The sequence below is a fragment of the Lissotriton vulgaris genome, chromosome 7 (assembly GCF_964263255.1).
Source record: "Lissotriton vulgaris chromosome 7, aLisVul1.2, whole genome shotgun sequence".
In the NCBI taxonomy this organism is placed as follows: domain Eukaryota; kingdom Metazoa; phylum Chordata; class Amphibia; order Caudata; family Salamandridae; genus Lissotriton; species Lissotriton vulgaris.
Window position 1 is genome coordinate 326,200,448 of NC_141695.1, and position 23,147 is coordinate 326,223,594.

Consider the following 23,147-nt stretch of genomic DNA (forward strand, 5'->3'; position numbering starts at 1 on the left):
CACTTTGGGGTATGCCAGCTGTGACAGGCCACCATCCATGTGGGAATTGCGCTGCTTGCCCCCACACTGCCAAATCTACCACTATTGACATTGGAGGCGGGCGTCTATGGGAACAAAGGCGCTTCACCAATTGTAACAGCCTCAATGTCATTTATTTGATAGTCTGCCCCTGCGAATACAAATACGTGGGTATGACGACCAGGCAGGTCAAGACGCGCATTTCCGAGCATAGGAGTACCATCCGCTGTCGCAAACAGTCCACCAAAATGATTAATCACTTTTTGGAGGTGGGACATGGCCCTGATGAATTTCGATGGACCATTCTAGAACAGCCCCTGATACCCAACCATGTGACAGACATCAGCAAGTATCTGTTCAAAAAAGAACAAAAATGGGTGTACACTCTCAACACAGATAAGGACGGGTTGAATGATGACATCCCGTGGATGTCCCTGTGAGATGCACTCCTCCAGCGCATTGGTGTGCTCTCTAGTCATCTCAACACTTGTAGGGGGTTTGGCACTGATTCTGACCGGTCAACAGGCTACGGTTGCTTTTCTCCAGATCTCGCCCCTTACTGTGAGGTCCAACCTAGGATTCATTTTAATCTTCCACTTTTTCTGACGGTGGAGCCTCATGTGTTTTCGACGCCAATGTCGAGCATAAATACCCCGTTGCCATCGTTAACTAATATCTAACAGATATTGGAGCACCTCGGCTTAACCAACAAGTACTCACTTGCCTAAAATATTTCAGTGGACCGTCATTTTTATTTTTATTTTTATTTTTACCGTTCCACTATTTGGTGCGGTATGGCTTGGCTTATTTCTAATAAATACAGACCTGTAATATTGGAAGCCATGATAACATGTAGATCTGCCAGTGCGCTTTACCTGAGCTTTGGCAAATAATAGGACTTCCAATAAAACCCTTCTATTTGATACCCATGCTTTAAACATATATATACATGTCTAGTTTTCCGTTGTTTGAGTAGCAATAAAGAAATTAATAAAGATGTGAGCTTTCATAACCTCTAATCTCCTTGAGAGCGTCCATCCTCTCAACCGGACTACATATCCCAGAATCCTTGGTAGTCATGTGATGACTCTTGACACGCCCAGTTGAGGAAGTAAAACTACAGTGTTTGACTCCGCGCGTTACCTCCCCTTACAGCCAGAGGGACGCTGGAAGTACCGACGGACAGGTGAGAGACACGCTCTGCTTGCCTGTCTGTCAGCAATCCTTGCTAGCAGGATGCCTTTGTGCGCGCTCGCCACCAGTGTGCGCGCTGTCTATCCATTGAGCGCTGCTGCCCCTGTAGAGTTTAAGTCCACAGCGCGGTAAGAGCTAATTAACTCACTGCGGACCAGAGCTCTGTATTATCAGTTGAGCGCTGCTTCCTTTGTGTAATTCAAACCCATAGCGCGGCTTTAGACATCTGACTTAAGGCGCACTAGAGCTTTACATCGTTTATGGGCATTATTTATCTGGTTGCTCTCTCGCGTTAGGCTGCTGTTCATAACCCACACGCGAGCAGAGCTTGAAAAGCGCTGCTGCCTGTGTGTAATCCAAACCCACAGTGCGGCTATAGACATCTGATTTAAAGCGCACTAGAGCTTTACATCGTTTTTGGGCATTATTTATCTGTTTGCTCTCTCGCGTTGGGCTGCTGTTCTAAACCCACACGCGAGCAGTGCTTGAAAAGCATTTATGTATTTATGTGCTTACACTTTGACTAGATAACGGAAAGTGCTTTAATACAATTGCTAGAGTGTTCAAGCTGAAATTAAAATACAGCCTCACAAGCAGGGATTCTGTCACGATGTCTACTAGTGGCAGTTCTTTAATGACTCAGCGATATATGCATGAGAAATTATAAAATGAGGCGCAGGCGAACCTCTTACCTCATCATTTTTTTGGGAACTGATATGCTTGTTCTTTGCATTGTCCTAATCGCCATTAAACAAATTTTCCAGGCCATTAAGGGTCTGTTCCTTGCCATTTGTTCAACTGCGGCCAAAGCCCAAGCTTGGGCTTTTTGGCTTTTTTGACCTACTATTACCACCAGTACAAGTTGTGATTAAGTGTGAAGTCAGCTGCTCGCTGACGTGTCTTTGTATGTCTCTCTCTTTCCACTAGAGCGGTGCTTCAATTACCTGAGCTGTTTGCCAGGTGAGGTGAGGCAGTACTCTCCTGCACAATATGGTAAGTGGGAGTTCTACTACATATCATATGTAGGTATTGTAGTTATATGTAGTAACTAAAACACTACCAAGAGGATTGCTTTATAAATTCTCTTTTCAGATATGGTATACCATGTAATTGTTTTGGATACCGTAGATATACTAACTATATGTTTTTCCCTTGTTTTCGACTATGTTTGTTCTCCTTCGGACTTCACAGCTGGGAGAATGATCCTTCACTAATACCCAGGTGATACCTTTTCCTTTTTTCATATTTTCTTTACACAATATTAGCAGTAGCGACACAGGTCCTGAAGAATGCAGTGGATACCAGTGTGATCCGTAATTCCTGCTGAAACATGTCGACCAACCTGTTGGTAGCTATTAGTTAAAACTACCAATTTCGCTCTTTTTAAGTCTTAGAGACTCTGTGGTCTCCAATAAATAAGTACTTTCCTCAGAGCCATCTAATTTTAAATATCACTACTTTGCACCTTTGCACTATTTCACTTTTCCTCGCACTGCTTTTCAGTAGCCCCCTGCGACCCAGATATAACATCACTGTTTCCCATGTTGTCATTTATGACTAAACTCTTTTCCTATCCTTCATGGTTAGAAGGAACCCACATGATGAAAAGGGCGCCCAGGAAGAGCTACTGATGGGTATTTTTCAATAACTATGAATGATGTACCCGGTCTAGTGAACTAGTATCACTACTTCCATCACATAGTCGTCTCTTGTGAATTCCATACCTCTTGACCCTCCACTATTTTTTGTATTGTGTCTAGAAGACAAGTAAAGAACATATAATACTTGTAAACCTCTATCTGCACCCACGTGATAAAAACAAAAGGAGTCAACAACTAAAGGAGGAGCTGGTGAAAATTATAACAGAAGAGAAAATAAATAACTGAATAATTACAGGGGACTTCAATCTAAACATGCTGAGGAAACAAGCTGATGACATCCACTCCAAGCAGAAGATAACACACTAGCCCACTCCTGCTGGGAAGAAATCCAAAAGCAAGCGAGGCTAAATAATTCCATTGCCTCGGTTCTAAAAGAATCAATTAAGGACCTACACCTCGAAGAGGCATGGCATACAAACACCTCTTATTCTGGCTTTAAAAATGCAGTAAACAGTGCAACCAAACAAATCTCGCAGTTAATGGATAAAACTGCATTCTCAAAGAAAAATCACGCTTGGGCAGTGATTCGATCTTATCAGATGCTTAAACCACAACCATATCTGTTCGAACAATTTTCACAACACAAAAAGCATTTTCTGACAATGTTACATCTGGGGTCATTCCCCACGAAGGATTTAACCCCAAAATGGAATCACGTATGGCTAACAAAAGAATGCTATCTGTGCGGACAAGGAGAAGAGAGTCTTTTATATCTCCTATGCATCTGCCCCTCACTTTTAGAAATTCGGAAAATGGTCCTCTGCAGGCAGTTGAGAAAAAAACAGCTACGGACATGCAGAGCCTCAGTCACACAATGCCTTGGAGGCCACTCCATCGAACTATCTTGTAAAGCCATCACTCTCTGGAAAATGGCAGCCAAAGAATTAGATAACAAACATGAATGAACTAGAGCGGCTCCATCAAGGCTGCTTGGACCTTTTCCTTCTTTTGCACTGATATTATTTCCTGTCTCCTTGTTCACAATACCGCCTTGCACTGCTCAAAATTGCACTGACTATGAATGTATAATTAGTGTACTATCTATTGATGATGATTCAGTACATGACAGCATCATGTTTTAATCTTTTGTACCTTTTTAACCCACATGTTTTAACATCTTTGTACTAATATGCTTTTTCCACTCTTTTATGATTTTTAACGAAATCAAATAAAAGTATTTTTGACGGACTGACATCCTCTCAGAGAAGGAGGAAATGCCCCAAGACATCAACACAGAGGAAAGACTCACAAAAACCTCTAAAAATCTGTTGTTGTTCTTAGAGCAACTGGGCTCACATGCATTAAACGGCAGATTTCCTGGAGATCGCCCACAAAGAGCAACATTTAACAACACAGCAACAAGGTCCACAATTGACTACACATTCTACTCTCACCCTATGTTCACAAAAGTAAAAATACGATTGCATTGGGGGCGTAGATTTTACTTACAACTTACCCCAGGAAATCACAGTAGAAGACCAATCACTATATAAATTGCTCCCAGCAAACATAATCTGCTCATAACATACCAACAATGAGAGAAGAGTAAAATGTAGAACCAACGATCCAGAGGGACTCCTCTCTTTAGCAAAACAACTCTGGGATGAAGGGAAAGCAGCGAACCCCGACATAATTGGAGGCTGGGAGGCATTCACAAACGCCCTACGTAATAGCTACGGAGACATAAAGGGCCACTCTCGAAACAGGAGAATAAAGTGCCATCAAAACCTACGGCCAGGCTCCAACCTACGTAATAATGTCAAATTAAAACAGCTAAAAGCATGGATAAACCTCACACTGCGGAGGATGAAGAAAGATCACTCGGCATTGCAAGAACTGTGGCAGTTAAAAGCTACTCGCAAAAAACGTGTTTGGCAAAACGAAAAGGAAGCCAAGGAATCTCTCTGGGCTACACGCCTTTACGACATCAAAAACAACAACAGCGCACAATTTTGGAAAAAGATTAATGCCCTAACTAACACGCAAGGTCAGTACATCAGCTCCAACGTCACAGAAGATGCATGGATAAGTTACCTCGAACCTCACTTTAACAAAGAACAGATTCCCCAAATCGGCTTAAATAACCTCGTGCCTAGTACGGAAACCCACCTGCTCCAGCGAAACTTTAATTCAGAAGAAGGTCAGAACCTCACAATCACAAATAATCAAGTTCACAAAAGAATCTTGAAAGGTAGACGTGAGGGAGCTCCTGGCCCAAACAGTATCCCGCCTATACTATTCAAACAAGACCCTCAATTTTGGGCTACAGTTCTAAAACCGATCTTTGATAAAATCCTACAGACATCAATAATACCATCATCGTGGAGGGGCTCAATAATCTCACCCATTTATAAAAAAGGCAACAGGAGCGCCCCAAAGAGCTATCGGCTGGTAGCTCTTCTGGACAATGAAGCCAAATATTATGCCGGGGTACTTCTTCAAGAATTAACAACATGGGCCATAGCAACTAAAGCAATACCCTATAATCAAACTGGCTTTTGTAGAGAAATGGGCACTGCCACTAACATCTCCGCCCTCTCACTAATGATAGACGCTGCACTTGGAATCAAACAGCCTCTATACACCTGCTTCATTGATTATAGTTCAGCATTCAATCATATAAACAGAAATATTCTGTGGCAAAAACTAAAAATGTTTGGTATCCCACCATTACTCCTGAGACACCTAATCCTTCTGCATAGCAACACCTGGGTACAAGTAAAGTTGGGGGCAGGAGACCATCTATCGAAAAAGATGAACACAACCTCAGGATTAAAACAAGAGTGTGTACTTGCCCCGACACTTTTTAATCTATTTATGGCCGAGCTTTCAGTCCAACTTAATGGAAGCAATGCACATGCCACGAAGCTAGGAGGTTGTCAGCTATCTAACATCCTATATGCAGATGACTTAGTACTCATCAGTCGGACACCCATAGGACTACAACGCCTGCTGAACACTACATCTCAATACTCAGACATCAATAAACTAAGCATTAACCAGGACAAAACAAAAGTCATGTGTGTAAATCACCAGAAAGTAAAAATAAAGTACAACTGGTACCTAGCAAAAGTCAAGCTTGAAGTCGTACAAAACTATAAATATCTGGGGGTCATGATTGACAGCAAAGGTAATTACAAAACACAATGTGAGGTAATAAAAAAGAGGGGATTAACAACAGCGAGTGCATTAAGACACCTGAAAAACATAACCGCTGGGCCAAGCTTTTCCCTCTGACCAAGGTGATACAGGCCAAACTTATTCCATCAATTACTAATGGAAGCGAAGCCATAAAAAGGGAGGGATACGAAAATATTGAATGGCACCATCGCAAGAGCGCTGAGAATAATATATGGGCTACCTGGATATACATTTCCGGCGCAAATGAGGCTCGAATTCGGGATACAAAGATAGGAGCTAGCCAGAAAAGGAGCTTTTGTTAAAACCTGGTTCAAGATCAAAAAAGGGCAGCCAGAAACGCTAAACTTCTACTTGTGGAGAGAAGTAGAAACCACAGAAACCTGCCCAGCTAGACACTTTTTGGACACTGCACTGGACCAGTTAGGGTTTCGGCAACTCTGGGCAACGTCGGGGACCACAGCAAGCTTAAAAAAAACCTGTAAATAACATTGTTAAAAAAGAGTGTATTATACAAGACAAAGCGGCCTTGACAGAACGTTCACATGGCTGGCTCAGTATTCAATCTTACAGTAAAGCGTCTCCTCAAGCTTACCTACTCTCTAATTTCTCCAAAACTACCAAAGAGAGGTTTTTGAAATTCAGGTTAGGTTTATTACCATCTGCACACCATCTGCCCCCTTGGTTGCACCCTCCTAAGCCAGCAATGTGCCGCCTCTGCGGGGAAGGAGAGGAGGACATAGTCCATACCATAACCATTTGCTAGGAGCTGATGCAGGAAAGCCGGTCACTACTTAGACCTATTTTCAACAAAAACCAAATACGGTTGTTCAGACAAGCGGTGCTTGCAAGCTTCTCTGGCGAAGATACTCAACTAAGCTGCTACCTGGTAAAATTTTTAACTGCAGCGGACCTTCGATTAAAATAGATACCGCCGGATCATCGATGAAGCTGTATTGGAACAGAGATGGTGACGCCCTCTGCGTTGTAACAGTAGGTAGTTGTAAAAGTTGCGTTGTAACAGGTGTATACCCCTCTTAATCCTTTGCGCACACAATTGTAATTGTGTTTTTTAGCACACACATTTAAGCATTTTTGCTCATGTAGGCCTCAAGGAAAGCATCAATAGGCTAATTATCTTTGCACAAATAAATGAATGTTGAGACGGGACTATGCACTATAAATTTGCACCTATGGGCCTGCCTTCACTCTGTAGCCAAGACTCTGATAAGGGGGCAATTCTGTCTCATGAACTGCTTGTAATCTCTACTGACATCAATGAAGAAACAAGACTATGGGTCATCAAGGCCGAGGAAGTGGATCTGCTCCGCAATCTCAACGTGCATTTTTAACTGTGGCTATCAGCCTCTTTTAAACTGATGTTTTATTGCTTATACACGACGTTCAATTTTTGTAATGGTTTTAATCAACTGTAGAATAAACATATTACTTACTTATTTATACTTAAATGGCAAATGCATGTGTAATGACTTAATAACTTCAACACATCTTGACTTTTTAAATAAAGCAACACATTAAAATGGGACAAATAATCAATCTTGTAATAATGAAGTTCAAGTGTCAAGTGAATCCACTTTGATTAAAGAATACTTTTTTCATCTTAGTTAATACTGCTGCTTTAATGTCCGAATCTCTAAGTTTACCAGCCAGTCAGTGACACTTAATCTCTCTGACCATTGTTTTATCACCATTGTATTGTAATCACATTTATAATACGCCTACTACCTCTGACAAGATATTGGTGCAATTTACGGCAAGGGGCACTCTGCTCCGGAACCCATGGTTAGTGGTTAATCCAGTGGTTATTAGTTATTTTGATTAGTTGTACGCTTTCAAGGATATCGCCGTCTGCATTTTATCCAGTTTTTTTGTGGTAGGTTACATTTAAACGAGTTAGGTGTGCTCATTAATTGGGGTTATGTGAGTGCATGCAAATGGTTGGTGTGATGAATAGATAAACTAGAGGAGATTAGAGATTAGAGATGTATTACAAGTGCAGTAGGCTATAATGCACAAGTAATATGGGGAATGGGACAAATGTGACAGAGTATCCCGTCTGCCAGCCTCTGAATAAGGTCCTAAGTATTGTTAGATTGAAGGGATATGGAAGGAGAGGTTGTGATCTATAAAATGAGGTGAGGGTGATTGCAGAAATGTGGAAAAAGAGAATAAGGCGGACAGTCTTATGACTTAGAGGGGTCTGTGTTGAGACAGCGGGGAGATGCAGAGGATAGACGTAAGGAGCTGGTCAATCAATCAATAGGAAAAAGAGGGAACAACTGAATGTTTTCATGCAGGAGTTTATTAGTTGATAACTCATCCTTCTTTCTTTTCTTTAAAGCTTTACCGTCACGGAGATCGAGCCCCAATAGACACCTACCCCAAGGACCCCCACAAGGATGCGCCCTGGCCTGGGGGTCTGCAGCAGCTCACGCAGGTACAGTCTTCAGCCCCTCTGCACATCTACACTCATTATGGAGGCCTGGCACTTATTTTTCTTTCCTATGTGAGGACCCGGAGAAATCCGAACCTACGGAGTGCACAGCTAATGTCCCTAAGGTTTCTCGAGCAGAGTGGAAAGCGTGTTTTCCTTCACATACACAGTAAGAAAGGCATGAGAGTGTTTAGTTAATATTCTTTTTTGTTTTCTTAACTGGCGGGCACATGAGGGGGCATATTATCAAGGACCGGTGTTAAAATTATCGCTGTTTTATCTTCAGTTTCCTGCCGATAAAACGGTGATAATGGGCTTGATAATACGCCCTTGTTAATTCCCATAGAAGCCCATGTTAACATCAGAATATTGGCTTCTAAGGGAATTAACAAGGGCATATTATCAAGCCCATTATTGCCGTTTTATCGGCAGTTTCCTGCCGATAAAACAGCGATAATTTTAACACCGTTCCTTGATAATAAGCCCCCTGGTGTAGCTCTTCATTTTTCACGATACAACTCACTCATAGCCTAACGGGGGCACTGACATGTTGCGGGTTTTGTCACTCTCTGCATCTTTGACTCCTCTTTTCTTTCACTTTTGGCCATATTTGTGGTTTCACCCTCCTCCTTATTTTAATTATCCGTACATCTTTCATTTGGTTTGAGTATGGAGTGTGCAAACCCTTGTTTTACAATGTACCCTCTTAGGATGTACACATGGAATGGATAATGGTCTTAATTTTTTTTTTGTAGTTCCGAACAGAGGCAGCTATTAGTTGCTCATCTAATCTTCATATCATTGTTATCGCATTATATGTACCGCTGAAGAAGGGTTTTACAACCCGAAATTCATTGGGTCACATTTTAGTTTTTTTGTTAGCAATATGTAGTACGAAGAATTTGTACCTATTGTTTGTTATCTTCAATGCTTCTTGTTTTCAACAAATTTGCAACGTTAAGATGAAATAAGAAAAACCTTATTGCAAAACGAGTTGGTGTAAATGTTTTATTGTAACCACAAGAATTGAATGAAAAAAAGAGAAAAAAGATAAAACGTTTGAAACCTTAGGGACATTAGCTGTGCACTGCGTAGGTTCGGATTTCTCTGGGTACTCACATAGATAACTCTCACACTGGGGTTAGGGCTATACCCAATAATGCAGTGGCACGCAAAAACAGACTTAAATTCACCCTGATCTATAAATACCACTTTTAGGTTAAAAACGGATTCATTAGGTGTGCAGGTCTAAACTACATTCAAGGCACTTATTTTTCTTCAACAGACATGGACCGACATCAAGAGAAGGAAAAAAATACAAATGGGAAAGAAGGAAAATGATGGAAATACTGTTACAAAGGGAGAAAGCAGGAACATGCAAGAGAGAGATAAAGGGTCAGTAAGTGTCAGGTAGTGGACTAAAGAGGCATGAGGTAGTCAAGAGTAAACATTCAGCTGGCTGACATTTAATGACTCTGGCCACAGGTTTCTGAGCAGAGGTTTCAGCACTGGAACTCATTCTTTTAGAAATTAAGCCAGTGGAGTATCCCAGAAGGGGTCTCTTTGATATTGTCAGGATGGCAGGAGCATTGATGACGGTTGGACAAATCCCTGACCCTTAATACCCAAAGAACCAAGGTATCAGCAACTTGCTTCGGACTCATCAGGCTGTTGAAGAAAATTCTTCCGCTCCTACCTTTTGAAGCCAAGCAAATTATTATACAAGGCCTAATTCAATCGCGCCTTGACTTTAGCAATGCCTTGTATTTAGTGGCGCCTGAATTAGTCTTGCAAAATCTTCCGCGAATCCAGAAGTGTGCTGCACGCACGTTGCTCCAGCTCCCGCGCAGAATCTCGGTGGAGCCTGGGCTGAGGGCTCTGCACTGGCTCCCTGTCAGGGAGAGAATCATATTCAAATCTGTGTGCATCTCCCACCAAGCTTTTTGGAAATCCGGCCCTATGATCAACTACCCCTTGCTCTCCCCCTACTTCCCTAATAAACAGCTCCGCTCCACTCACGCCTTTTTGGCCACAGTCCTTCACGTCAGGAGATCTAGGGCAGGAGGCAGGTCATTTTCCTATAACGCAGCTAAGCTGTGGAATTCACTCCCTCTCCACCTAAGATCTAATCCTAACCTACCCTCCTTTCGTAAGCAGCTCAAAACTTTTCTTTTTAATAAACAAGACTAACTCTCTAAGCTGACTGTATCATGAGGTACCATCCCTGTTCTTCAGCGCCTGGACGTCCCAGGGCAGCAGCCGCGCTTAATAAAACTCCTTTTCATTTCATTTCATTCCTAAGGTCCATGTAGGGTGGCCTTTGGCGGGATCTAGAGGCAGTTCTTGATGGGTGCAAAGGGAGAATAAAGAGACAATTTCACAGGACTTTGCACTGCAGCTACTGGGGTCTTTCATAGAAGTATGCTGTAATGAAGGGCTGTTTCTGCAGCATTGATGGGATGTTCCTCTTAACACCAAGGTGCTACAAATATCATCAATGTGCTTCCTTAAGGGTCACCAAGGGGCGGATCCTGGTGGGTTGGGTAGTTTTTCTTTGTTAAAATGACAGGCTATTCCTGCAGCATCAAAGAGATGTTTTTAGTCATGGAGTCCTTGCACTGTGCAGTCAGCTCTGCCATTCTGCACAACCGCTTTACCAACTGATCCCGTGTCTTCAGCCAGTGGTCCTGACCTCTTAATATCCCCTGCAGGCATTCCAGGCACTTGGCTCTGCTGGACCAGGAAAGCACCCAAAGTGCACACACATTAGGACTGTCTCTCTTCCCTTGTGCAGTAGAAAGGAGATAATAGCACTTTTAAAGTCTTGTGACTTTATCCTGCATACATTTTCCTTTTGGCATCCATACTCCTCCCCAAAGAAATTAATATTGTAGTGCCATGCATTTTATAAAGCACTCATACAACTAGTGGCTTCTTGACACACGTGTGTATTGCACTGAAACAACAGTGACTAGCAACTCCTGTGAAACAAAGCACAGAACCACCGTAGAGACAATAAAGGGCGCAAAAATTACAAGGACAAAAAAAAAAGTAAGATTGTAATTGGAATCCATGGAAACAATAACACGTGTGAGTTTGCAATGTAATAGTGACAGAGTCCAAAGCTTCAAGACCAGACAAGTTTGATGCTACTATATTGATCTCCATTATTTTAGATGGAATTTTTTTCAGATAAAAATTATTTTGATCTGGTAGGTGCCTCAACAATGATTTTGCCTATTAAATAGTCTTTTCTTTAAAAAACTATTGAACTGAATAATAATATAGTAATATTCCTTCTACAGCTGATGCATTTATTTTTTACTCTTTCCATGTATATGTATGTATATATATATATATATATATATATATTTTTTTTTTTTTTTTTGAATAATGAAGAAGAGATGTGGACTCACATCTGAGCATCCCTCTCATATTTCCTTCCCTCTTTGTTGAAGAACCAGTGATGTAAATTTGTATATAGTTTCCTTTAAACAGAGTAGAGTGATGTTACCACCAATGTTTTGCATATTATTCTTTGATGTTTTGATGAATACAAATGCAGTCATTAATCAGTTGATTAGATTCGGTCAATGATGAAAGGCCTATTCAAGGCTTGAATGTAAATAATGTCTATGCCCATCCAGGGCTAAAATTATATATATGATAACTGCGATGCAACAATGGTAACGTAAAACCATGTGAACATAGGCGACCTTCACGATAAAATTTAAGTGAAACTCGCATCTGTTGGTACCAGCGGCACATTTACCATCTAAATCTATGGGTTGTAAGCGAGATCGAGTATTGTAATTAATTTAATGTTTTCTTTCCTAAATTCAAATGGATATGACAAATGAAGTATTCTCTCGCATTGTGTGTACATATGTAATATAGTGGATCACATATTGAAAGATGGCCGCCGCGGAAGCAGTGAATGTATTGTTTTGAGTACCTTCGTTTATGTCAATGCACATGAATTGACACGTGACCAATGACGATCACGATGTTTCTTGATTTAAATTCGATCTGTAAATAATGTCAGTTACACTGACGAAGGCGGAAACGCCGAAACGCGTTTGCTAACTGACTATCGAGGGAGTTTAATGAATAAAGATTTGGCTGACCTACGCCATATTTGCTTCGAGTGCTCTCATTTCTTGAAACCCGGGAGCTTTGGGGGTTTCTGCGTTTTGCCAATATATATATATATATATCTATCTATATATATATATATATATATATATATATATATATATATATATATAGATAGATATATATATATATACACACACACATATGTACTACCCAGTCGCGGTCTCCACTGGATAGTGTTATAGTTAGGTCTGTATTTCCATAGGAAAAGTCTTTTTTGGTTTGCATATAACCTTGACGGCATATTATGAATCTTCATGACACTTTTGAAAAAAAGTCTCATCCACCTCAGCTCCGGCCCGGAAAGCTTCGGGGTCGTCTGTCAAGCAAGGGCAGAGAAAAAGTGTCCCAAAACGTGTTTTCCTAATTAATTTTGAGAGAATTGAACAACAATACTGCAAAAACCGCTAAACAAATTGGCCCAGATTTGGAAGAAAGCTAGATCTTAGTCCAAAAAATTAGCTTTTTATGATTTGGTCTATATCCATGCAGTAGATTCTGAGAAATTAAGGCTTAAAAACTGGATATTTTACCCCACTGATCTGCGGAGCTAACCGATATTAAGACAAGATCTTAATGGGTGTCGCCACATCTACAAAGATGTGGCAACAGCCATTTTAGAACTTGGGGACTGAGTCCCAGGTCTGAAAATAAGTTTAAAAAAAGATACAGGGATAGGGTAGACATACCCCGGTGCCCTAGGCCTTTAGCGGGTCCAAAGGGAATCCCCCAGTGCCAAGAAATTATTTCTTAAAAAATGTTACTGTACATTTGTGGTGGATCTGCAAATCTGTGGTAAAATGTAACTTTAAAAAAACGAACCTCCTGGGGTGATGGTGCAAACTGTTTCATAGGGTAAGGGGGTGTGTGGCCCCCCTCCCCTGAGCCTCATTGTGGCCCTGAAGGCCCCATTCCTGTGGCAAACTCTTGTAATGTGTCCCAGGGACCCTAACCCTTGTGACGCCATGGTTTCCCTGCCAGAAAGCTGCTCTCAATGGGTGGGAACGCATACGTTTCCTTGCTCGCACTCTTATAGGCAGGAAAACACAGAACTGCTCCCACCCAGAGAGAGTAAATGTAAACTGTTCCTGTGGTGGGAGCAATGCCATCCAGGCCCTGTGGCCAACCCCATGCTGAGCATGGCCAAAGACCATGTGTGGTGCGGGGTTGGCTGTCCGTGAGGAGTAGGAAGAAGGACCTGCCCATAGGCTGTGCATGGCGAGGGGTTGGCATTACATATGGTAATAACATATTACTTTACATAAAAAAAATCTAGAAATTCACTGAAAAAACAAAGGTTGAAGTGGCATTATAATTGGACATGGTAATAATATCTTACTTTCCGTTAGAAGAAAACCTTTAAATTTACTGAAAAAAATAAAGGTTTAAAGGAACGTTATAGATAGGTAAAAATGTCAGTTAAAACATAACGCTTTAAAAAGACAAAACCACTGAAACTCACAAGTTATATTTATCTCAAGAAACTATACTTTGTGCCTTAAAGTAACTATAATTCACGCCCTCACCAAGCACTGCTTATGACCTCATGTCTTACATCACTCATGATATGTTTCATGACACCATTGATAACATTACTGCATGACATCATTACGGACAACAACTGTCATGGCAGAGGTGCAAATTTTTGGCAACACACTGGTCCTGGGTTGCTTGTGTTCCGGTTTTGTAAGGACCAGGTCTGGCAGTTCGGATAGGACTTTTCTCATTGGAGCAGGGTTAAGAATGATTTGCATATTGGTGGGTCCAAACTAAGGTGTCATAGTGTGCAAATAACGATGGGCTGGAATACAGCCCAGGTATTTACCAGTGACTAAGATTAATTCAAACACAACAGGTGATGGACCGAATGTGGATCATGGCTTTTGTAGTTCGGACTGGACTGTTCCCATGGGGCATAGGGTCAGAGCTGATTTGCATATCGCCATTGTCTAACCCAGGGTGGTGTGGAGTGCAAAAAAAACGATGGATATAGGCCCAGATCCTTGGACTGGGGTGAATGTGTGACATTGATCCACATTCTGTCCATCACCTGTTTTGTTTTAAGATTAATTCAGGCATTCTATTCATCATGTTTTTGTATTCTTCAAAAGTAGTTATAGTTAGGACCTAATTACCATAGAACTATTTAGGGGTTTGCTAATAACCCCACTTTTCGATGAAACTTCACAAAACTTTCCCAAAAAAGTTCATCCATGCTCTTTCTTGGAAACTTTCGGGGGTGATCTGTCAAGCTGGAGGCAGGTAAAAAGTGGGTCCCAAAACGCAATTTCCCCAATACTATTGCTATAGGTATTTTTGAACAGCACCACAATCAAAACGGCTAAACAAAGTTAAACCCAATTTACAGACAGCTAGATCTTTACCCAGAAAGTGTACTTTTTTTGTTATTTGGTGTGAATTTGTTCAACAGTTTTTGAGACGTTAAGGTTTTAAATGTATAGATATCTGGATGATTGGGCATGCAGGAGTCATGCGGGCACGCAACTCAAATAATAGAGCAATTTGATTGGCTAAGGGGGATTTTTACCTGGCGACTCCCATAGGAACGAAAGGCTCCCACCAGTCCCACGGGAGCTCAATCTCTGATTGCCTGGCTGCAGCATGAAAATAAATGTTACAGCCACCATTACGGAACATTGAGACTCAATCCTTGCGTCCTGAAAATAGAAAAAATAGACCCCCTAGAGCTTGTGGGCATGTCCCAGAGAGTACCTGGGGTGCCAAATTAAAAAATAAATACATGGGGGAGTGTCATTTGGGGCAGCGGGGTGGTTGGATGCAGAATCTGGATGCAGGCCATTGGCTACGTGCAGCATGTGGTTGTCTGTTCATGGGGATTGAGTGAGGGTGCAAGTTATAGCCATATCCAATTCCAAAAATTCTTTATTTCGGCCATATAGACCATAAAAGATGCAATGCAAACATTACAGACATTAAAATACATTATTTTAAAATACATTTAAATAAGGTCTGCTCTCCCAGCGAGGAGTAATTTAAAATTACATAAAAAGAGTTCAGGGGGCTTCAGTGGATCTTTTCTTTCTGATCAACCATATGGCCATGAGAAATTTTGAAACAGCGAACACAATATGACCCAGGGTGCTGGTTTTCAAAATCCTGTATGCCTGTGCATGCTCTCTGAACCCCAGCATGCTCTCTGAACCCCATATCCATATCAATTAACTATAACTGGTGGATTGAATGTTTTTTTTGTTTAAAATCTTACATTTAAACTGAAGTTATCACCTAACTATAAGGTCACTTTAGCCTTTGTTTTTTTCCAGTGAAGGTCTAAGGTTCCTTTTAATGTAAAGTAGATATTATTACCATATCTAACTATAACGCCACATTAAACTTAGCTTTTTCGCGGAATTTATTTTTTTAGAAAATATATATTTATATAAATCACTCCCTCTCTCTCTCTCTCTCTCTATATATATATACAAAAGTTGGGCACTGGCCCTCAATTTTGTCCTGTTAATAACTATGGTTTCCAAACTGGATCCGTATGGTGAAATACATATAAATATTTGTTGTTTAACATGGGGTTAATGGAAAGGGCGGTGTTAATACATTTAGTAACGCCCACCTTGTATTCTCCACTCCTTAAGTACCCTTGTTCATTTCAAGCAATGTATCATGTGATCAAGCCTCCGGCTGGAGGCGAAACGCGTCATGCGGGCTTGCTGGGTTACTATTTTTTAAAATGAATTAAATCACTGCACTGGAATTCATTCTGGGTCTGCCTTATTCGTTTTTTCCTAACGGTCTGGATTTGACTGTTGATGCTGTGTGAGCGGTATCGAGCGAAGTAAGAGGATATATATATATATATATATATATATATATATATATATATATATATATATATATATATATATATATATATATATATATACATATATATATATATATATATATATACATATATATATATATATATATATACATATATATATATATATATGAATAAATTACATCCCCATGAATAGAAAATATTAAGTGGTAGTTAAAAATGTTGTGAGGTAAAAACATTAAATAAGTTTGTCTAATCTGCGGGCCCATAGTGCGCAGGTTTGTGTAATATAGTGGCCCATTCACCCATTGTGGGGGGAGATGCCCCCCAAACACCCCAGCCCCCCCACACCTTCCGCATTCCCTCCCTGCCACAGTGACATTGATTTGCAGCAGAAGATTAATTTGAATTGTTACTAAGTTTCAGCTGCATTGTCCTTTTTCATTTTAAAATACATTTACTACAAATGGTTTTTATCTATTTCCAATGTTTCTAAATGAGGTCTTATCTCAGTTCTGTCTTTTTGGTGCAATCTTTTTTTACATAATGTCATATTTTTTACAATCTTTTGATTCTGACCATGGTCTGAACTGCAGTCCACTAATTTACTGATCAGACGCTTTCATATGATGCCTTTTTTTCCTACTTCTCACCCACTAAAGACCAGGCGCTGGAGGTTGTGGGACGAACTGAGAACCCCCCTATCCTGAGTGCAGCAGGAACACTGATCGGTTTGTGTTGAGCGGTCTGTTGGAGACCATCTGTCAAAGTGATGCCGCTCTGTTGGACCTGTTGGGCCTGTGAACGGCTTTTCATGCTCTCTTCAGGCTTCATGTTACAAGTGAAAACGCTGTGTGCCTGGTACCCAAACCAACTGAGCAATGGTTTGCATCCTAGATAGCCAAACCCAAGGGTTGCATCCTTAGAAGGGCTGGGATTGTGATGTCGCCCGGAGAATCATGGTGGTCAAGTCATTCGGTCACTCTGTTCAATGTTTAAGTGAACTCCTGAGGGAGGTGATCTTGTGGTCGTGTTTCATGGGTTTGCAAACAGCATTCAGGTGAAGCTCACAACTTCTCCTCCACAGGCAGCTCGCTGCTAAGCTGAGCTCCTGAATTGGGTGTGAAAGAACTTGCTAAGGACGAAGCAAGCAAAAGCGAATCACTTGCTGTGCTCGTCCTTCAACAATTTACAGTAGCTTGAGGCATGTTACCTACCTATGCCTTCCAGAGCTTGAAATGGAAAAATTGAAGAGCAGGTACTCTTTACCAGACTACCTGCGTGTTTCTGAGAAGTGCTGGTACTCTCCAAATAAACGTATTAAGTCACTCTTGAGAAGTCCATGTACTCTCCGTCTCAAAATTAAAAAGTTCTGGTACTCAGTACGTGCCCATTTAAAGCACTGAATTTACCTTCCTAAAACAACAACTGCTAGGCAAAGTCTACTTTTAGTCTTCACTTTCCATTGAATAGCAGCTCAGCTGCTTTGTTAGTCTATCCTAAGTGGGGAGGAGTTGGAGGCACCTTGTATGCCTGTTATGGTTTTATTCTGCTGTTTGTGGAGTTACTGCTGTCCCTTTAATTGTATGGACTTGTCAAGCGAAATGACAATAAAATTTGCTTACAAAAAAAATAACTTAATCTGTAGAATCTTTGAGATTGAGTTTCTATCAAAGGATTGTCCTGCCTGTGGTACCATTCAGTCAGCGCCAGTAAATAATATCATTGCCTCATTCTCTATGCAAGCTTTCCCGAAGAGGTAAATTCCACTGTGAGAGCATTGAGATCTTTGGAAGCATTCTGATCTGTTGTGGCACTGTTTATGTCCCTGTCTGTTAAGTCTCTGCTCACCACCCCATAGGCAGCCATCCCCAAAGAGGGACAGTGGAGGTTTCTGCTCTGGGGCAGTGAAGCCTGTGGTAGTAGGTAAGAGGAGGAGCAGGGAGGGTGTCAATCTCCTCATGGGGGCATCATCTGTTGCTGATACTCCCTCATCTGCAATATAGAATAATTATTTGTAAAAGAGTTGTAGAGGATAACAAGATCTTATGTTCCCCAATTGTGCCCAAGAGACACATGGGATGTGGAAGAATAACTGGACATTGCATGGGACAAAGAAGGATGCAGTGTTCAAAAGTGCCCTTGTGAAAGTAGCGGAGGCTATCCGTGAGACTTTGGATGCTGGGGGCAGGTTCGTCTTGGTCCTGCTGGACCTCTCAGCCGCTTTTGATACTGTCCCCCATTCCCTTCTCCTTGCCCGTCTACAAACATTGGGCATCATCGGTACTGCTTGGGAGTGGTTAAAATCCTTCTTGGAAAATAGAACTCAATAAGTTTGGATTCCCCCTTTTGTGTCAACATCTCAAGCTCTGCTCTGCTGACAGGGGTTCCTCAGGGGTCTATTCTTAGTCCTTTGCTATTCAATCTCTATAGGACCCCTCCTATTCAGCTGGCTGAGGACCTGGCTGCCAAAGTGGTTGCCTAAGCAGATGATACGCAACTTTTGTTTACCTGGAAGAAACACGAGGCCAACACATCTCATGTCAAGGCCTACCTGTCTGCGGTATTTAGCTGGTTTGTGTCGGCTCAGCTAAAATGTAATGCAGACAAAACTGAGATTCTCTTATTTGGAAAGATTCCCCATTGTTCTGGCATCATTTCTGGCTGACTGATTCCCCCTGTCCTTCTCCTTCTGGCCATCGTGTGAAAAATCTTGGCATCTGGTTTGATGAGAAACTCAGTTTTGGTAACCTGATTGACAAACTCACCGGCACTTGCTTTGGTACTTTAAAACTTCTCCGCAGATTTTTGCCATTATTGCCTCTCTCTGCTAAAGAAACGGTTTTCCGTGCTTTGGTTACCTCTCGCATAGATTATGCGAATGCACTTTGTGTCGGTCTGCCTTGTTATCTTTTTGACAAATTACAGGTTGCTCAGAATGCTGCTGCTCGTCTTTTACTGGATCTTCCTAAGTGCTCCAGTGTTAGACATCACTTGAGTAACTTACACTGGCTGCCAGTTAAAGCTAGGATAATGTTCAAGGCTGTGACCATTGCTCATGCTGCACTATCTCAGGAAAAGTTTTCAGTTCTATTCCCCTGACCGGTGTCTTCGTTCCTCAAATATGCTTCTAGCATCTGTTCCCAGGTTTCGTTTGAAAAAAAAGGGTGGCAGCTCTCTGTCCTACTTTGCAGCAACTAACTGGAATTCCCTCCCTCTGGTTCTACGTGACTTTAAGAATCTTTCTCAGTTTAGGAAAAAGCTCAAAACTTTTTTGTTCAATTAGCCTGTTTTCTAATGTATTCTCTTTTGGTTCCCTCTGACATTTGGGCTTGTGCCAGGACACTCTATTGAGTAGCTGTGCGCGCTACAAATCCCCTAAACTAAACTAAACCCAATGAGGGACGGTGTTGGCTACTGAAATCTGCGCTGCACCACAATACTTTTCATCATCATCTGTGTGTTTATCCCTTCTGAAATAGACAGAATGGCTTGAAAGTGACTCCCAAGCATGAAATAGAGGATATTTAGTAAATAGTTTCCCCCATATACTTTGATTCTAGGCAGGGTACTGATTTAGCTCTAGCCACAGAACACTTTGGAGGTGAAAGGCTTGTCATACTTTCCATGTAAGTGAAGCAAGAATGCTGGGTGCCTCTGCACTGCACAGGTAAGACCGCAACAAACATACACCAAAACATAAGGAATGCCAACACCACAAAGCAGGCTAGGAGCCTAGAAAGATGCTGTAGGCAACTGATAATTAGCAAATATTGTAATTATGAAGCGCGTTAGTAAGCGTTTCAGAGATTTGAGGACAGGTAGAAGTATTGCTGTGTAATTAGGTATGACGTGCATGTGGCCACGAGCACGCTTGAGCGAGAGTTCATATTGTTTTAGAAAGGTAGGATCTAAGGGCCTCTTGTGCGACTGCTTCATTTTGCGAGTTCCTATTTGCGACTTTTTGCAACTCTCAATTAGGAAGTCGCAAAATGGGATGTACTAATGTCTCAAACACATTTAGTGATTCCCAATGTGAATCGCTGTACCTCATTACAATTCATGAGGTAGGTCACAATTAGCGTCCCTTTGGGAATCGCTAAGAACACAGGGATGGTAGTCTGTGTTTGCTTTTAAATAAAGCTGTTTATTTTTTATTTTTTAATCAAGCCCGTTTTCTTTAAAGGAAAATGGGATACATTTAAAAAAGAAAAATTAAAGGTTTCAGTTTAATTTTTCAAGAGTAGGCAGCGGTCCGTGGTACTACTGCCTACTCTTAAAATATTTTTTTGCAAGGGAAGGGGTTCCCCCATTTACCACTGGTTTACCACCCACTTGAAGGTGGGAAACTGTGAATGTTTTGCGACCGCATTCCGGTCGTAAAACATTCATACACCCCCCTGCGACTTGCGATGTCTCTTCCTAACACCGACTCGCAAACCCTATTTTGCAAGTTGGTAATAAGTTACTGACTCGCAAAATAGTGTTAGTAGATGTCAAAACGGCCTGATTCAAGGAGGAATGCCAGTAGAGAGTGACAACACTGGGGTTTAAAGGTGGACAACACAGTAGATGACATTGGGGTTTATAGGTGGATGCCATTTGGCTAAAAGTAGATGAAATTGTGGTTTAAGGACAGAAGACACTAGGGTTTAAGGGTAGATGACACCGATGCTTAGAACATGGTAGACAACACTCTGTGATGGGTAGATGACACTGAGGTTTAAGGGCAGAAGACACTTGGGTTTAAGGGTAGACAACACTGGGGTTTAATGGTAAAGAATACGGTAGACAACACTTTGTGAAGGGTAGATGACACTGGGGTCCGGTTTAAGGGCAGAAGACACCAGGGTTTAAGGGTAGAAGACATTGGTTTAAGGGTAGACAATACTGGGATTTAATGGTAGAGAACCCAGTAGACAAAACTCTGTGTTGTGTAGATAACACTGGGGTTGAAGAGTAGAAAACACTAGGGTTTAATGATAAAAATCACTGCAGTTTAAGGTTAGACAACACAGTAGACAACAGTCGCTTAATGGTAGACGACACTGGGGTTTAAGGTTAGACAATTCAGTAGACAACACTCACTTAATAGTAGACAGCACTAGATTTAAAGGGGAAAAGACTCTAAAAGTAAACGGTAGACAACATGGTTGACAACACTCGCTTAAAAGTAGATAACTCTGGGGTTTAAGGGTAGATGTCTCTGGGGTTTAAGGGTAGACGACTCTGGAGTTTAAGGGTAGGAGACAGAGGTTTAAGGTTAGAAGACATTAAATATTAAAGGTAGACAACCCAGTAGGTAACATTCACTTATGGGGGGGGCTACTCATAGGTTTAAAGGTAGAAGACATTAGTGTTGAAGGGCAGACGGATCTGGCGTTCAAAGGTAGAAGACTCAGGTATAAAGGTATAAGACACTAAGGATTAAGGGTCGACTACTCTGGGGTTTAAGAGTAGAGGACACTGGAATTTAACAGTAGATGCCACTAATGTTTACGGGCAGACGAATCTGGGGGTTAACGTAGACATTTCCCCACGCTGCATACTTTCAGGAAGAACTTCAAGACCTGGATCGGAGCTGCACGTCCCCCCCACCCCACAGCACCTTGAGGCCCTCACGGCTGAGTAATGAGCTTCACAAATCCCTGATTGATTGATTGAAAGGTAGAAGACTCTGGTATAAAGGTAGAAGACACTAAGGATTAAGGGTTTAAGGGTCAATAACACAGTAGACTATCCTGGGGTTTAAGGGTAGCTGGTACTGGTGATTAAGGGTAGAAGACACTGATGTTTAGGCGTTGAGTACTGTGCGGTTTGGGAGTACCGACACTACTTTAAGGGTAGATGACAGTGGGGTTTAAGGGTAGATGACACCAGGGTTTAAGGGTAGACGACACTAGCGTTTAAGGGTAGATGAATCTGGGTTTAAGGTAGATGTCTCTGTGGTTTATGGGTAGACAGCGCTATGGTTTAAGTGTAGGTGACACTCGGTTAAGGATAGTTGACACTTTGGTTTTAGGGTCGACAATTATGAAAGTAGAAGTAGTAGTAAAAGAGCTTCCTCATGAAATTTAATTGATTAGAGAGCCTTGTACCTGTAGTCTTTTCCTGAACTGTAAGGGATGCACATTTTTATTTGCATGCATCCTGAAACCTTAACACTGTGTGGTCCTCTGCATTGGTACTAACATCCCTGTAACTACGATACTGTCTTAGCACAAGGACTCTGTATACCTGTGAGGGGCTCTCATCAAATTTTGATGTATGTCACAATACTGAGTGATAAAATATTGCCCTACAACAGTATCAAGTGCAAGATGTTAGGTAGTCTCCATGAGTAACATATATATATATATTTTTTTTCTTCCCGGTATGTACATGTGCCGTGAAGAATAGTAAATCTATATTTACCTATACATACCTACCTTGCTGATATAGTGGTAGTCAAGATCAAGCTTTTAATATTGCTGCAGGACCCTTTGATACGGTTTGTCCTCCTACCATCCTCCTATGCCTATGTGAAATCAGAGCTCGAAGCAAGGCCTGGACTTCCAACCCATTTCATCCTTCTCTTCTTCACCTCATCCGCACACGTCTTTCAGGGTCCCGTTATTCCCCGTCTCTTGTTCAACATCTACCTCAGACCCCTGCTGTATCTGATATCTGTGTGTATTTGTCAGTAGTCTGTATATATACTATAGTTTCT

General features: G+C 41.5%; 1 protein-coding gene across 1 annotated transcript in view; it reads left to right on the forward strand.

Annotated features, from left to right (window-relative positions):
* Nucleotides 1-23,147, forward strand: part of LOC147701487 (testicular acid phosphatase homolog) — a 196,600-nt gene that overhangs the window by 23,913 nt on the left and 149,540 nt on the right. The window contains exon 2 of the mRNA XM_086928661.1: nucleotides 8,374-8,469. Coding sequence (XP_086784787.1) covers nucleotides 8,374-8,469 — 96 coding nt within the window. The remainder of the gene's footprint in view (nucleotides 1-8,373; nucleotides 8,470-23,147) is intronic.